Source organism: Pleuronectes platessa, chromosome 1, assembly GCF_947347685.1.
Source record: "Pleuronectes platessa chromosome 1, fPlePla1.1, whole genome shotgun sequence".
In the NCBI taxonomy this organism is placed as follows: domain Eukaryota; kingdom Metazoa; phylum Chordata; class Actinopteri; order Pleuronectiformes; family Pleuronectidae; genus Pleuronectes; species Pleuronectes platessa.
The window spans coordinates 7,627,811-7,643,253 of record NC_070626.1 but is presented as its reverse complement, the minus strand read 5'-3'; the positions used below and the strand labels follow the sequence as shown (position 1 = coordinate 7,643,253).

The window sequence follows — 15,443 nt, the reverse complement described above, 5'->3', positions numbered from 1 at the left end:
TTCAAGCACATTTCGAGCAGGTCTGTTTGCAAAAATGGTTGAAGTGAATGAAGCTGAATCAATTCAGTTTCTGCCACATATCAATAGTTACTTTGATCTCATTGGATGAACTGGTGACTCCTACTTTCACTTCAAGTGTCTGTATATAGGTTTGCTGTGGTTTGTGTCACACACGCATGAAACCAAGAAGGCCGAAGCTTACCTACTATGTAAAAACAATACAAATACCCCAAAGGTTGAGGGAGACACAGAAAATCTGATTTTAATTGCATTATTTATTTTACACACCAATTGTATCTGTCTCTGTGGTCTCTCAGGGACTCAACCACCTGCTGCTTTGGATCACAGCAGGTTGCTGTTTTCAGTGAAAGCTGAACCAACTCACCTGCTCAGCGCCAAACAGCTATGTTATCATGAAGTATTGATCTCCTATAGAACCAGACATTTCCTTTAAGATCCAGCTGCTGAAATGGAAAAAAAATTCACACACAACACTTGAAGTTCTACTCTCTTATGGAGTCAAACCTGAAAGGAGTTGATCTGACCTCTCCTTCATCAGGTCAGTCACATGATCCAAAAGACATGATGTTTAGTTGACCTGAATCAAAATCCGGGAGCCTTTCGATGTGAATTTTAGCTTTTAAACCTCACAGGTTCAGATGGTTTTCAAATAAAAATATGTCAATGCTGTTTATTTTAATACATCATCAGTAGTATGCTTATAAAATTACACTTAATATTGGCCTCATTTGGCTTCCGTAGACATTATTTGACCAAGGTATGATGTTTATTTTCATCTAGCAGAAATACAAGCACTACAGTGAACAGCTAACATCAGTTAGACCTGGGAGGTATTGCACCTTCAATTTTAATAATAATTTTGAAACACAGTTGTACTAAAAAAATTGAAAATATGCTAAATATACTAAATGATCCTTTGTATAAAGGCTCCATCCCTTCTGTATATGTAGCATGCTTTATTGAGCTTTGCTTTAAAATAAACGAAATTAGAAAATACTGTGTTGTGGTTAAGCTGGATTCATAGTGTGTGACATTAAGGTCACAATCTCTGATGTGTTGAGTTATTTCAGACAATCTCTCGACGTGGTTATCATACATCCATTTATTCTGTCTCTTTGTCTGGAATACACACAAAGAGATCTGCAGGCTATGAGGGCTACAAACACACACACACATACACACACACACACACACACACACACACACACACACACACACACACACACAGACGCAAACACACACAGACGCCTTTATGCATTATTAAACGAATGTTAAACCAACATCACACACAAGCAATAAACCACACACATGGGACCCTCATCTGCCAAGCTTTGTCACCATGGTGACAACTGTGTGACCTGCATGCGACCAGCTGGTGGACCCTGGCTGTGATGTTGAGATAGGATTGACAGGTTTGTGTGTGTGTGTGTGTGTGTGTGTGTGTCAGACAAAATAACAAAAGAGAGAACACACTGTGCAGCACTTAGTCTGTTCGCTAAGCCGCCTGTTTTCCACATTATGCCAGGGCACACACCTTGCTGAGTAGAAGAAGGAAAAAGAGAGCACAACACACATTGGCTTATTGATTGATCCTAGTATTGATTGCCACTTGCAAATGAGTATTTATCCTCTGCTTAATTTTATGGTGGTGGGAGAAGTGTTGAAACTCCAGCTGCAGCAACTGCTTTCTACGGAAATGTGAGGAGCATGCAGGGACACGTCTGGCTGTCTGGCTGGCACCAGCACAGCTATGCGTTTGTGTCATTTAACATGATTACATACTTTCTGTTCCCAAAACATCCAGGCCTTCTTTCCCTCATTCCTCACTCACTGACTCACTCTCCCCGACGACTTTCTTCTCGCCCACCTCTGCAATCAGCCCTCACTCCACCTTACATTCGCCTAGCAGTGTGTTGGTGCATGTAAACCACATATCCAGTTTCATGCTCAAAGAGTATATTGTGTGGATGGATGTGGGCTTTTTCCTGGAATGATCATGCGATTCTAAAGAGCTGAACACAGTGAGACATCTCAGTCTAAAGGCACAGTTAATGTCTTGGACCTCTTAGATACCATCCAATAGTCGGAATGCCGAGTTAGAGCCAAACCCAGCTGACATTGGGCGAGAGTTGGGGTAAAACCCTGGAGAGCTCTCCAGTCCATCACAGGGCTGACATACAGAGAACACACATTCACACTCACATTCACACCTACAGTACATTTTTGAGTCTCCAATTCACCTCACAGAAATCTGCATGTTTTTGGACATGAGGGAGCTGGAGGAGCAGGAGGAAACACACGCACACGAGGAGAACATGCAAACTCCACACAAAACAAGTGCTGCTGACTGTGACCTTCTATTTCACAGACAGATGAGTGGTATCAAAGATCTCAGCCAACTCTCACCAATAAAGCAAAACAAATCTTATTTTCAACTATTCCTTCATGATGATAGAGCTTTCCTCTTCAATGTAAATGTATCATCTTCTTACAATTGCATGAATAAACAAGTACAAGGACATTTCAAAGGGGTCTCTTTGTCATTGCGTTCATTTGTCTGATCTATTATCCAATGGGCCATCAATCAAATAAGCTCGACCTAATCAAATATATACTGCTGCATTTTTACAAAACTATGTCATATCATCTAAATGCTTCTCTGCTGCCTCCAAGCAAATCAACAAGACCAGATTCAAACTCTAGTTTGTGTCCTGATGATCTTTCTAAAAGACCATTTTCTACATATGTTTCAATATATAAGTACAGTCCATTGTATTCATTGTTCATTTATTATGGTCTGGTCTTTGCATTTCTTTGTATATCCAAGGACTAGTCAATAAAAAGTTATTTATCCTGTAAAATCGAATAATAACAATGATAGGCTTTATTTGTATAGCACATTTCTTAGCATAGTTACAAAGTTCTTCATAAGAGAATTAATCAACAGACTAAATAATTGTTTTAATGTTGATGTCCAAATATATTGTATATAAAGTCACACTCACTTGGCAGTTTAGTAGGTCCAGTTAGCTGAAACCAATGTAGACTAATATGACCATTTCTGTATTACAGTATGTTTAATGAAATCAGAGGATCAGCTAAACAACTGACACACCTCTTAGCGATAAAGTTGATCCACTGATTTATGTCCACATGTCCAAACATGATGTATATTTTCCATAATAACAGATCAATATTTATTAAAGGATGACTGATGACACAGAAAACATACAGTTGCAATGTAAAACGATTTAAAGAAGACATGCGGACAGGACAGTTTGCCGTGGTACAAATAGCGGATATAATGACAGGGGAATGCAACTTGAAGTGAAGTATAGAGTTTTAAATCATTTATTTACATAAATGTAACTTTACATTTGATTTAACCGTTTAATAACTAGACTAAGTCTTTACGAACCACCACAAAGCAGCAGTGGAAACAAAGACAGAATTTGATGCAGATCTGTGATTTCCAACAAGCCCTCTCCATTAGAAAATCCCTGGTACCTGCCCTGCAGCGCCCCCTAGCTGCTGTTCCCATCAGAAAGAGAAAGAGAAGGGAAACCGAGAACAGCAAACAAATTTAAGAAGGAGGAATGAAGCAGTACTTCACTAATATACCTGACCATAACCACTGCTTCCAGCACAGAAGACAAACTGACACACTAACTGGATCTACACAATAACAAGATTGTAGTCACAGTTGGGAGGGGCAGAAGATGTGGAAGTTCGTCCCCATGTGCATCACTGGTCACTATTCATCAGGTCTGGTGCCAGATCACCGCCTGTACAGGAGACAGACACACAGTGGTCGTCTAGCTGTCGTCGGACTGGAGCATCTTCTCGATCTCTTGATCCCACTGCTCATCTTTGTTGTCGCACTCAGCGACCATCTCGTACTCTTGGAGCTCCTGCTGCAGCTCCTTCTCCCAGTCTGCGGACTCGTCTGGATGTGAAGGAGAAGATAGGTTATGAGCAAATCAATCACAAAATATTTTCTTACAAAATCCTAACTGGGGTGAATAAGCACATCAAATATAATCTCTTCTGAAACTAACCGTCGGGGGAGGGCGGGCTCTCCTTCTTGTCCAGCACCAGCTGCTCCATCTCTTTCCTCAGGTCCTCCTGGTTGATCCCCGTGGAGTCAAAAGCATCGCTCACAAACTCGGACACTCCGGGACTCGTGGACATCTCCTCCTCTTCCTCCTGAGGGGGCTGACAAGGATGCAGACGGGACAGATAAAGTAAGTCCCTGTGCGACTCTTCATCAACTTTTAAAGTAATGTTGGAATATACACAGATACACAAACAAACGTACCTTTTGTTTGTCACTGATGGAAACTGGTGGAGTTTTTGGTCTGACATTGTCTGTGAAGAAATAAAACAGTGACTTAGTTTTATGCAAATCACAATGTTCCATTCCATAAAACCACAGCCATGAGTTTTTTTGTATCAACTTCATAAATGATCACAATCTTAAAAACAATGAGAACTTGATTATCATAATATTAAATGTCCTAACGTTTCTTTCATTACAGATAAACTCTGTTTCCATTACAAGAGCTCTGTCTGTGGCAGATCTGTCCCACTCTTTGCCCCTCAGCGACCAACACAGATAGAACTAGTGATGGCGAGATGAAGCTTCCTGAAGCTTTGAAGCTTTCCATCCAATTGGTTCCTCATGGTCCGAAGCTTCATGATGCTTCATTTGCTCTACTGCGCCATCAAGTGGACATTAAATGTAAATGTAATGATAATGAAACAACGGCTTTGGTGTGTGAAGCTTTGAATTGAATAAATGATTTAATGATGTTTGTGATGCCAATACTTGGCACATGTACAATAGGGATAATAGTTTATTTTTATTATAAAACAACAGCTTCTCAACAGTGATGGGTTTCAGGCGGTTTCCTTTTTTAGAAATTATTTTCGCCTGCTTTAGAAACGATCCTTTCAAAGGGCACAGACGAAGCTGGGGTACAAGAAAAGATACCGCAAGTTTGTACAAGTTAAGAAATAAATTATTTCCCCCCCCCCAATACTCTAGAATATATTGCAAGCAAACGCACAATAAAGTCCCAAGGCAAGTAGTGTGAGGGGGAATCCATTGCGTTTCGTGGCCCCTTATATCTTGAATCGCACACCAAACCCGCGAACCATTTCCAGAATCAGTGACGTGCTCGGCCGGCTCGCGAGGCTTCGAACGTCATCATATACGTCATCAACACAAGCCTCGATATGCGCTTCACAAAAATCATCCTCGATTACTCTACACACGCTTCGAAGCCTCGACACGGGAGGACACATCACTAGATAGAACCTATCTACGTGAGGTATAAAAGACATCACTTTTGGTTACACCTGGAGTTTATTAAACTCCGGTGACCTTTGAAAATCCTGCTGACCCTATTTCAGATTGTGAACTAAAATAGGAGCTGTTGTTCTCGGGACAAGGACACACAGGATCCTCTGGAAACAATGATGCAGTGTTATCTCTCTCTATGTTCTCTCCCTGATACATGTATGGTCTCATCGACTTGACTACCAGCAGTGACTACAGTAACATGTCAGTCACACTTTCCCCTCGTCATCGGACCATGAAAAGAAAACCCTGCCCTTATTTTTCAACAATGCTGTTTCTCTTTCATAATATTTGCCTGCAACTAAAATTCCCTTTCAAATCTGCTTTCTGTTTACACTGGCACGCTCAAGCTCAGTGGATGTGAATGGCCATGTGATATGCATTTTTAGGTGTGTTATAATGGATGGAGACTATTTCTGATACAAAGCTGAAATGTGTAAAAACAGAATTCACACTGTCTACCGGTAGTGTAATTCTGAAAGAAACGGATCCTCAGGGAATATTGTCTATAATGCGGTACAAGTTCTTTCTGTTGTTTTAATGGGAGATGCATTGATTTCTTATTTATTTTATTTCATTATTTAGTCTAGTTTTTACCCTTACCTCCATTCAAAAATAGATTCAACCTTTAACTATAATATTTTAGAATACAGGACAAGATGATGAATATCTCGTGTACGTTTGAATTTCTCCCAGCAGGTGTTAAGGACATAACTTAAGTTGTGTACCGTAGCGTCATTAAGTGTTTTGGCCTTGTTATCAATGATACAGGCTGATATGCTGAGGCTAAAGGTAAATCTGAGTGGCTACTGGCTTGTTACCTCATCACCTTGATGCATTTTTAAACTGAACAGATGGAGAATATCCCTTGTATGTTGTATAAAATGTTTGTTAAACCAAAATAACCCTAATGTCTCATTCATTGAAGGGTCACTGTAATACTGATAATAATAGTGAAATAGAATATACCATGATATCCTGTGATTGGAACCCTAGTTAGAGCATAGAGGAGGCATATTACCTGCTAAGACGACGTCCTCAGGTGAAACACTGGCTCCTCTGTCCTCACCGTCCTTCTGCTGCTGCTGGGCTGCCAGCTCTGTGAGCTGAGCCGACTGCTTGACCAGAGACACCCGGTAGAAATAATTCCTCCAGAACGCCTCCTCCTTCACACTGTCACAACAGAAACACATCAATATCGATTCTGTGATATCATTTTAATGAATGCTAAAAGTACTTGTCTCCTGTTACCACACGAACACACACGCACGCAGGGGCACACACAGGGGCACGCACGCACACACACAGACAGACACACAGACACACAAAGTGACAATGCTGAAAGGCTACACACTGTTTGGGAACCAGGTCGAAGCGCATGCGGTTTAGAAGCTCATCTTCCTCCAGCATCGTAGCAGCCAGAGGATACATCTGCTCCATGTCGAAGTGGAACTGAACCCCTGCGGGGGGGTCCCGCATGAAATTCCTCTTGTCCTAGAATCAATAGACAGAGTTAGAATCACACACATGCAGTGATAATGACACTGCACTTATTAATATGGTTTATGTCTCTTTGCTTACAGCCGACAGAGCAAGGATCTGCTGCTGGATTGTCTCCTCCTCATTGTAGCCCACCCATGGAGGCACTGCTGCTTCTACATACATACATACACACACATACACACACACAAACAAACCTTCAGTGATGTGCAGTGACTTCATCAACATTGACATAACATACAAAGGAGCATCAGACAGAACTAGTTTCAGAGAGGTGTCACATCACCTGCATAACAATAGAAGCCGGTCTCATTTTGAGTACTTATGAAAACCACAATGTCAATATTATCGATCCAATAAAGCTGAATTAATACTCTGAATAGAATACCATGTATTTCTTTTGGATTTTACTTCTACAGTTGTGTATGCGGAAAGGCGACATTATCAACTTACAATCATCAAGCTTTAAGGGAAATACTCGGCAGCGTTTGCCACAATGTATGTGATGTGAAAAGCATGTGACTTTACTGCAAGGTAGTTAACCTTCAAAAGCAACATTCTTTACCAGAAGAGACATTACAGAAGAATTTTTAATATTTGGACATTTATTGCAAATAATACTTTGTTTTTTCTGATCTTACCAGATTTTTTTGATTTCTTCTCTTGAACAAACTTCTCCTGCTCCTTTTGGAAGTCACCCAGAAACGTCTGATCACACACACGCACACAAACAAACCCACAAAAGTCAATAGTCATGATATTGTAGTGTCATGCTGAGCAAAGTCACGACAACAACATTTGCCTCGTGAACCCTGAGCGGCTGTTTCAGTGCTTCCTAAAGCTGCTGAACTCGTCGAGCGAGCCAACAGAGCAACGTGCCTTGTCTATGATGCCGTCGATCTTTCCTTCTTCCACCGTCTTCTTGATGGTCTGAGCCGTCTCTGCCATGGACTCAGTGATCTTCTTGCTGGCACTGGAGGCAAAACTGAAGATGTAGTCTTCATTTGGAGGAAGAATAGGACTGGAGGTTATTTTAAAATCATCAGTACACACAGAAACATTTTTGTTGGCTGCACATCTTCATCATTGCATAAATGATTGTCAATGGTGTGACCCAGATATTTCCCTTCGGTCACGACACTAATGACTTGGTCTGCCATGACGATTTGGCTTGTGGTCATCCTTGGTTCTAACAATCATGTCAACACCCTTCGTGCAGTTGTATTAAATGTCCTAGTGCACAGTCTGCACACCCTAACTTGAACACACTAAGCAGTAGCTGTAAACCAGCACTGTAACTACACCATCAGCAGACATCGGATTGTGTCTAGACTAAGTTGCCTTAGCAGAACCGAGTGAGGGAACCTTTGACCGAGAGCTGCTTTCTACTGATGTAATGGTTTAATGAGGAGTGACCACAGACAGGTGGATCCACGTCACGTGAACATGTCAACAATGTCCTCACGCACCGAGGAGACAAAGAGCTCCTAACCAACCTCACTTTGAGTAAAACAACCAGAGTGAACAGTTCCTCCTCACCTCCCAGTCCTTTGCCCTGCTCCGTGTTCTCCAGGTTGGCCTCAGCTTCTCCTCCATGCTGCTCAGCTGGCTGCTGTTTGTTTACCTCGTTCTGAGCCTCCACCACCTTCTCCTCCACCTTCACCTCCTCCTGCTCCTCCTGCTCGCTGTCATCTGACGTCTTCACTAACGTCGGGTTCTCCAAACCCAACCACGACCCCAGACCCTTAAACATGGTGCTGCTAACCACACTAAGCTTAAGTGTAAGAAAAACAGCGAGGACAGTAGGTGACTGTCGAATTATTCCACCAGGAAATACTCTTCTTTTATGGTTGTTTTTTAGGTGTAGTTAAATTCCTTGTTACTGCCACCCAGTGTTCAGAGGGTGGAATGGTGCCCCAAATGTGTTCTGGTTCAACAGGTTGCAGATCTTTCACTTGACACTCCACTGACTATCAGTCTATTTACCTTTTGTTGAAGAAAATAGCAAAAGAAATTAATTGGATTAATGTCAAAAATTAAACCAAATCAAAATTTTCATCACAACAAGTCAACAAACTTATATTGAATATACAAAAATGATGATAACATGTTTATATTTAACATATAAACGACAGCTGCTATATATGCAATAATAATAATAATAATTATAATAATAAAAAGTTATAATAATAATAATGCTTCAGACTTCTCATAAAAATTCCCTAGATCTGGGTTTTTATTTAAAATAGCACAAAGTCATACATATCTGTCCATTAAACGTGTCTAGATCCATGAATTATTATGATATTTGTATTATTTGTATTATTATTAGTGGTAGTCGTAGTATTAGGAATAATAGAAGAAGACTTTGTAGTAATATTGTAGATGTAACACACTTCAACAGCCGGTGGCGGTGTTGCAGTGAGAATTGTGGCATGTCTTTCTTGTATCATAAGAAGAAGAAGACGAAGAAGCCAGCGGTAGATTCATGTCCGTCAGACTGACGTCAGTTCACCGGTAACGTCTCGTATCACTTCTTGTGCTTCTTATAGTTGCATGTGTTTATAGCGTTGCACTTTGGGTTAATTTAATGCTTAAATCACTGTAATATGTGTTATTTTATGGGAGTCGTCGTAGCAGCATTTTAATGGAAGGGCTAGCTGCTGTGCTAGGCCGATCTGATGTAAACAGACCAGATTAAACCGGTCTCTTGATTAAACTGTCATTTGAAACGTAGTCAGTTTAAAGTTAAACTTTGTGGTGATTACAAATTAACTCAAAACATTGCAGGATGTTTTCGGTTGCTGTGATTCAATCGGCTTTAGAAGGAAAAATATTTATTGATATGAAAGAGTGTTTTGGGAGACGGTAATGGTCTGAGATAGCATGATCTACTTAGATAATGTATACATATTAATACGTTAATAATATATACGAACAGTCCTTATTTACAGGACTGAGTTAATATGTGTACTATGGCTTTATCTAGCAAGAATTGTTGCGCAGCTATTTAAAGAGACTTTATGTTAAAGACCATATTATTGTTTTTTCTAGGTGAGAAATGAAGACTCTGATGGTGTTTGATTTTGACCACACTGTGGTTGATGACAACAGTGATACCTGGGTGATCAGGTAAATTACATATTGATTGATCAATGAATGAATCACAACATAATCCCCTACAACCACAAGTAAGACTGACATATTCAACGTGTGTTTTAATCTATTGAACTGCTGCTTTCATTTTACACGAGTAGATCAATGTACCACACTGACTGCATCACCAGATAACACTATCAGTGACCGAGTTTAATGTTGGCCTTATTACTGTAGATCTACAACAGGTTTTCTTTATATTTGTATGAAGAGCAATACCAAAGTCTTCTCCACAGTGGGTCTATTCTTGTTCTCTGTGTTTTCAGATGCCTTCCAGATCAGACTCTCCCTGACTCTGTGAAGAATTCCTACAGAAAAGGCCACTGGACTGAGTTCATGGGCCGAGTGATGAACTACATAGGTGAGAATTAGTTGTATTTGGTGTTCACTCATGCACGCATAGAGCTGCACAAAATGTAAGTCCCCCTTCTACTTGTCCATTCGCCCAGGAGACCAGGAGGTCAGCCCTGACAGTGTCCGAAGTGTGATGGAGACCATCCCCTTCACAGCTGGAATGACAGACTTGCTGACGTTCATATCACAGAATAAAAGCACCATCGACTGCATCGTCATCTCCGACTCCAACACCATGTTCATAGAATGGATCCTCCACGCAGCTGGGCTCCAGGTGGCGGTTGACCAGGTTTTCACCAACCCAGCTAAGTTCAACGAGCTCGGGTACTTGGAGGTAAAGTGCTACCACTCTCACGATTGCGACCGATGCCCCGTCAACCTCTGTAAGAGGAAAGTCCTGGAGCTTTACCTGTCAGGGCGGTCAGATGTAAGTGTGGAGTATCAGCGTATATTTTACGTGGGCGATGGCGGGAACGATTTCTGCCCTACTTCCTGTCTGAGGAGGCATGATGTTGTGATGCCCAGGAAGGGGTTCACCCTGGAGAAACTGCTGGCCAAACGTGAAGGGCAGGAACACGACACGTCTTTGAGAGCCAGAGTCCTTGCCTGGAGCAGCGGCACAGACATCCTCCAGGAACTGAAGGCTACTATGCAGATGTAGGCAGCGCCCATATAGAACAATATTTTACTGACTTCTCTGTTGTAAAGGAAATATTGCAAATGGCTGGTCAGCACTGTAGGGTGCTCTTGCTGTTCCCTGTAGGATTCTTTTAAATAATGACAGTGTTTATCTTATTAAAAGTAAAGGTAAATCAAGATGGATTTGAACAAACAAATGGTTGCTTTCTTGTTAATAATCAGATGACAGGATTGATACCTCTCATAAGCCTGGTCAGTTAATATAAAGCTACAGCAGTTGTTAGCTTAGCCCAACATAAAGACTGGAAGCAGGGTGAAACACTGAGCATCCCAGCAGTTGTAGAGCTGAATAGCATTATGTCCTAATCCAGACAAATTAATCATAATGTGTTGATTGTGGTTAGGGTTATAACTTGCTTCCTGTATTTTTGCCAGTCTAAACTAATCCCCTCCTGTCTTCATACTAAACAGACTGACATTAGAGTATAGCTTCATGGTTAGCTACCAGCAAGAGCAAGCAAATAAGCATAATTCCCCAAAGCTACTCTTGTTAGTATATCCCAACCCCTAGACCAGTGTTCAGGTTTCAGATCAGCTGTGGTTACCATGTTCCATCATGTTGTTCACCCATCAGTACTTGATATAAGAGGGAAGAATATAAGAGATCACTTATTGGTTATGTGTTAAGCCTTTGTGCAACCTTTAGCGTACTTATGTTTAGAAGATGATTAAAATATCAGTAATACTATTATTTATGATTTACACACTCCTTTTTAAACACCTCTGTTTACAGCAGCAATGTAGCTGCCTCCACATAGATTTACATCAGTTTCCTTTAATAAGATTGAAGAAATCAAACAGTATTTTCATCTTTATAGAAACTTTAGACTTTTTTATAGAAACTGCAGACTGCCCTTTCACGTAAATTGCTCATAATGTCAAAGCAGTTTAATGTTATTTTTAAAAACTGAATTCACTGTTTTTAACATTTTTACATCTCAGGTCTTAGGTTAGAGGACATCCACGTAAATCAGGTTTTGATAACCCGATCATGTTAACTGTGTTTTTTTTTGAATGACCTAAACCTTATAAGTTTAAGCTAAATGAACAAAAAGTCATCATTATACATTGTCCCAGAGGTTTACTTGAGTAATGTGGATAACATTTCTGAACAAAGGGTTTTCCATTTGTCCATCCACTGAACGCTTCTCATGTTCAAGCAGGTTTCAGGCTTTGTTCAGTCATATTATCCAGAATCTGTGCCAATATCGCTACAGTCCTGGGGCTTAATCCAGGTTCATTTTACAGTTAACACTGGACTGTAGTGTTGTTGTTAAAGTGCTGTGCTAATGCACCAGCAATTCTTCAAAGGGAATTTAAATGTTCAGGAAAATGTGTTTTGAGATTTTTGTGTGACACTTGCGGCAACATGCTAACATAAATTATATATTATTCTTAATCTTGTTAATTATAATGATGTAATAACAACCAGAACCCTTGTGGATTCCTTTGGTCAACCACTGAGTGACAATAAAAAGCTCCTATAACAATGCAGCGATGTGGTGTTGGACTTCATTATATTCGTACATTTTCTGTTTTTCTTACACAAATATAAATAGAGAATAGTCGAGGATTTCTATGTCAGGAGTTTATATCTATTGGGGTGAATTTGGGTAATCTGGGACAGTCTGTGTAGTTCTCTAAATGGGAGAATTATGCATGTAGGGACTGAAGTAAAACAATGATCAACTAAAGAGAAGTAGCATATGATCTGCAGTTGTCAGACAGCAGTTAATGGTAAACACAGTATGTCCCTGTCTGTTTAAACTAATTGGCTGGTTAACTAACTAGCACATGTGGAGAAGACAATGGGCTGATCGATGATGATGGTTGCCCACCTGCAAAGACTGTCTGTTACCTGACGCCCCAATAGAATGACACACGCTTTTTTAGAAATTGGCTATAATGACATGTGGCATCATGCATAAAGTGAAGTGATTTATTTTTTGGCACACAGAACACTAACAGCTGTATCATGTCTCCCCTGAGTGTGATATCTCCATTCTTTCTTCTGGTGTGGTTAGAAAACATCAGAAGGATTTAATATGTTAATGCTGAATAAATCTCAGAGGTCAAACTAATTACTATCCATGAACAAGATGACAAGTTTGTTCGCGGTTCTGGGATGCTGCAGTTTTAGCTGAAAGCTAATGTCAACATGATGAGATGCTCACAATGACAATTATTACGTCTCTGTCTTGTAATTTTCACCATGGTCTCCATCATAGTTTAGCATGCTAACATCTGCCCGTCAGCATTAACAATCTCAGACAAATGCTGAGATATTTTACAGGACAAATTAAACAGTTTTACCAGATGGTGATGATGCAAATGATAAAATACATGGGACATACATATTTGTGTGTGTGTGTGTGTGTGTGTTTAGTAAAGGTTATAGAGCCATCATTGTCTTTTATGATATCATATTGACATGAGCTTTGCAACTGGGTCTGGAAAGCAGGTAATTTCCCATGGCCCTGAGCTGAAAGGGGGCCCCTGAGAACGACTGATTTGTCCACAGAAATGTTAATTATGTAAGAACCCCCTTGAAGTCTCTGATGGGCTTTGTACAGCAGACTGAAAAGACACCACTGTTGAAAACCCTCTAACGAGGCCCCATGCCACTATCCTCCTGCCAACAGCGTCAACATTACAGAGGTTTTGTTCGACACTGGGGTGTCTAAATGTATTTGATGTGCCTGGGATGGTGGTGTGGCTTTTGACATAACTCTTAACTATTGTTCTTTTAACTTAGTGTATGCAGGAAGATTGAAGAATGTAATGATGTAGGTTGTATGTTTTTTGGGTGATTTGTCCCTTATGGCCGAGGCCTCCTATATCCATCCAAACACTCCTGATTATTAATGCAACTTGTAGTCGTTACCCAAACATCAGCCAGTGGTTTGACTGATGAGGTGATAAGCTGAATACATCTGTTGAAAAAGTGTATATATATATATTCTTCCCAAGACTGACATGAGAAAAAAAAGTGGCACAAGAGATTTCTTGTCAAAAGTCATATCAGAGCTGTTTTTTATCATTCAAGCAGGAGGCTCTCTTTACTGTCTGACTCTACTCGTCATCGGGAGGAAGCTTGAGATGAGGAAGAAGCCTCGTTGCATAAGTAACAACTGTGTGCAGCAGTGTGGTGTCAAACTGGGGCAATCGTCGTGTGACTAGTTGAGAGAGATCGGTGTTCAGGTCAGAGAGCAGGCTCACCAAGTGCCAGAGCAGCAAAATACTCGATACACCAGCATGCATTGCAGCGACTAGGCCTGTTACGTTTTAATTAAGGAGCTGCAGGCACTTTTTCCACATACGTGTAAAAAGTACACACTGAGTGCAAAAACATCACACCTCTTTTCACATGGACTCACAGCTTTTGAAAGCAGGACAACACCGAGTTTCTATCAGCGTAAATGCAGCCTGGTCAGACAACACGTAAATAGACATTACCTTTCTGAGCACAGTTGTGAAGTTTGACTGTTTAAATGTTGCCAAGTCCAGATATTTGTTTCACATCTGTGCAGCAGATCACTGCCCGGTCCATTCCCACTGAGATTAATTATGAGAATGCCAGTGTTGTGCCAAAGGTCACTGTAACTCTCAGTGCCAAGAGCAGTCAAGCTTACATGCAGCTTATTGATTAGTTGATCAATACAAAACAACTTTTTTGTAAATCAATACATAGTTTGGAATCTTTCAAAAAACTAACATTTTAGACACTGAATGAATGTTTGCTGTTTTTTTCTTCATATGAATGTAAACTGAATATCTGTAGGATGAGAACTGATGATCAGACAGCAGAGGAAGTCACAGATTTCTATAGACAGAATAATTAACTGATTGATAAACATTTTCATAGTGAGGGTCTATACCTAGTTTTATCTTAATCTATGAACCAATCCTGTTGCCTTAACAGGCCCATTGATTTAAATCTGCTGCAGCCTAAAGGTCTCTTAACCCTCCCCCACTGCACCCCTCTCCTTACAGCCACTGTCGTCTCATTTCCACTCTGTTGACAACTCTAGTGACATAATGTGGATTGCATGCATGTGATCCTGGTCGATGTCATTGTTAGATGGGTGATGTGGAACACATCAAACTATATTGAGGAGCAAACCACAAGAGAAGCCCCACCATGATGATCATGACTTCTGCAAACCATCCAAAATATAATCATTTACGTTTTGATACAATTTGAAAGGAGTAGCTTCTAAAATAATATTTATATTCAATAAAATGTGTATTAGCTCCAGCCCGTGTGTGACCCTCGATAAGCAGTATAGATGAGGAATCTTATCTAATGTCATAGAATTTAATACAATCTAATACAGTACAATATAATCTT

At 40.4% G+C, this 15,443-nt stretch overlaps 2 protein-coding genes across 2 annotated transcripts; one reads left to right on the top strand and one right to left on the bottom strand.

The window, feature by feature from the left end:
* Positions 1-2,882: 2,882 nt before the first annotated feature.
* Positions 2,883-8,736, bottom strand: LOC128437740 (synapse-associated protein 1). Its single transcript, XM_053420022.1, has 9 exons — positions 8,423-8,736; positions 7,763-7,881; positions 7,525-7,591; positions 6,965-7,038; positions 6,738-6,877; positions 6,405-6,556; positions 4,340-4,389; positions 4,080-4,236; positions 2,883-3,967 (listed from the first exon to the last, which is right to left on the bottom strand). The coding sequence occupies exons 1-9, from the start codon at positions 8,634-8,636 to the stop codon at positions 3,837-3,839; spliced, it is 1,104 nt and encodes a 367-aa protein (XP_053275997.1). The 5' UTR covers positions 8,637-8,736; the 3' UTR covers positions 2,883-3,836.
* Positions 8,737-9,319: 583 nt separating this feature from the next.
* On the top strand, positions 9,320-12,586 carry phospho2 (phosphatase, orphan 2). The gene is made up of 4 exons (XM_053420139.1): positions 9,320-9,400; positions 9,938-10,015; positions 10,306-10,400; positions 10,489-12,586. Exons 2-4 carry the CDS (start codon positions 9,945-9,947, stop codon positions 11,052-11,054), a joined length of 732 nt encoding a protein of 243 aa, XP_053276114.1. The 5' UTR covers positions 9,320-9,400; positions 9,938-9,944; the 3' UTR covers positions 11,055-12,586.
* The last annotated feature ends 2,857 nt before the right edge of the window (positions 12,587-15,443 follow it).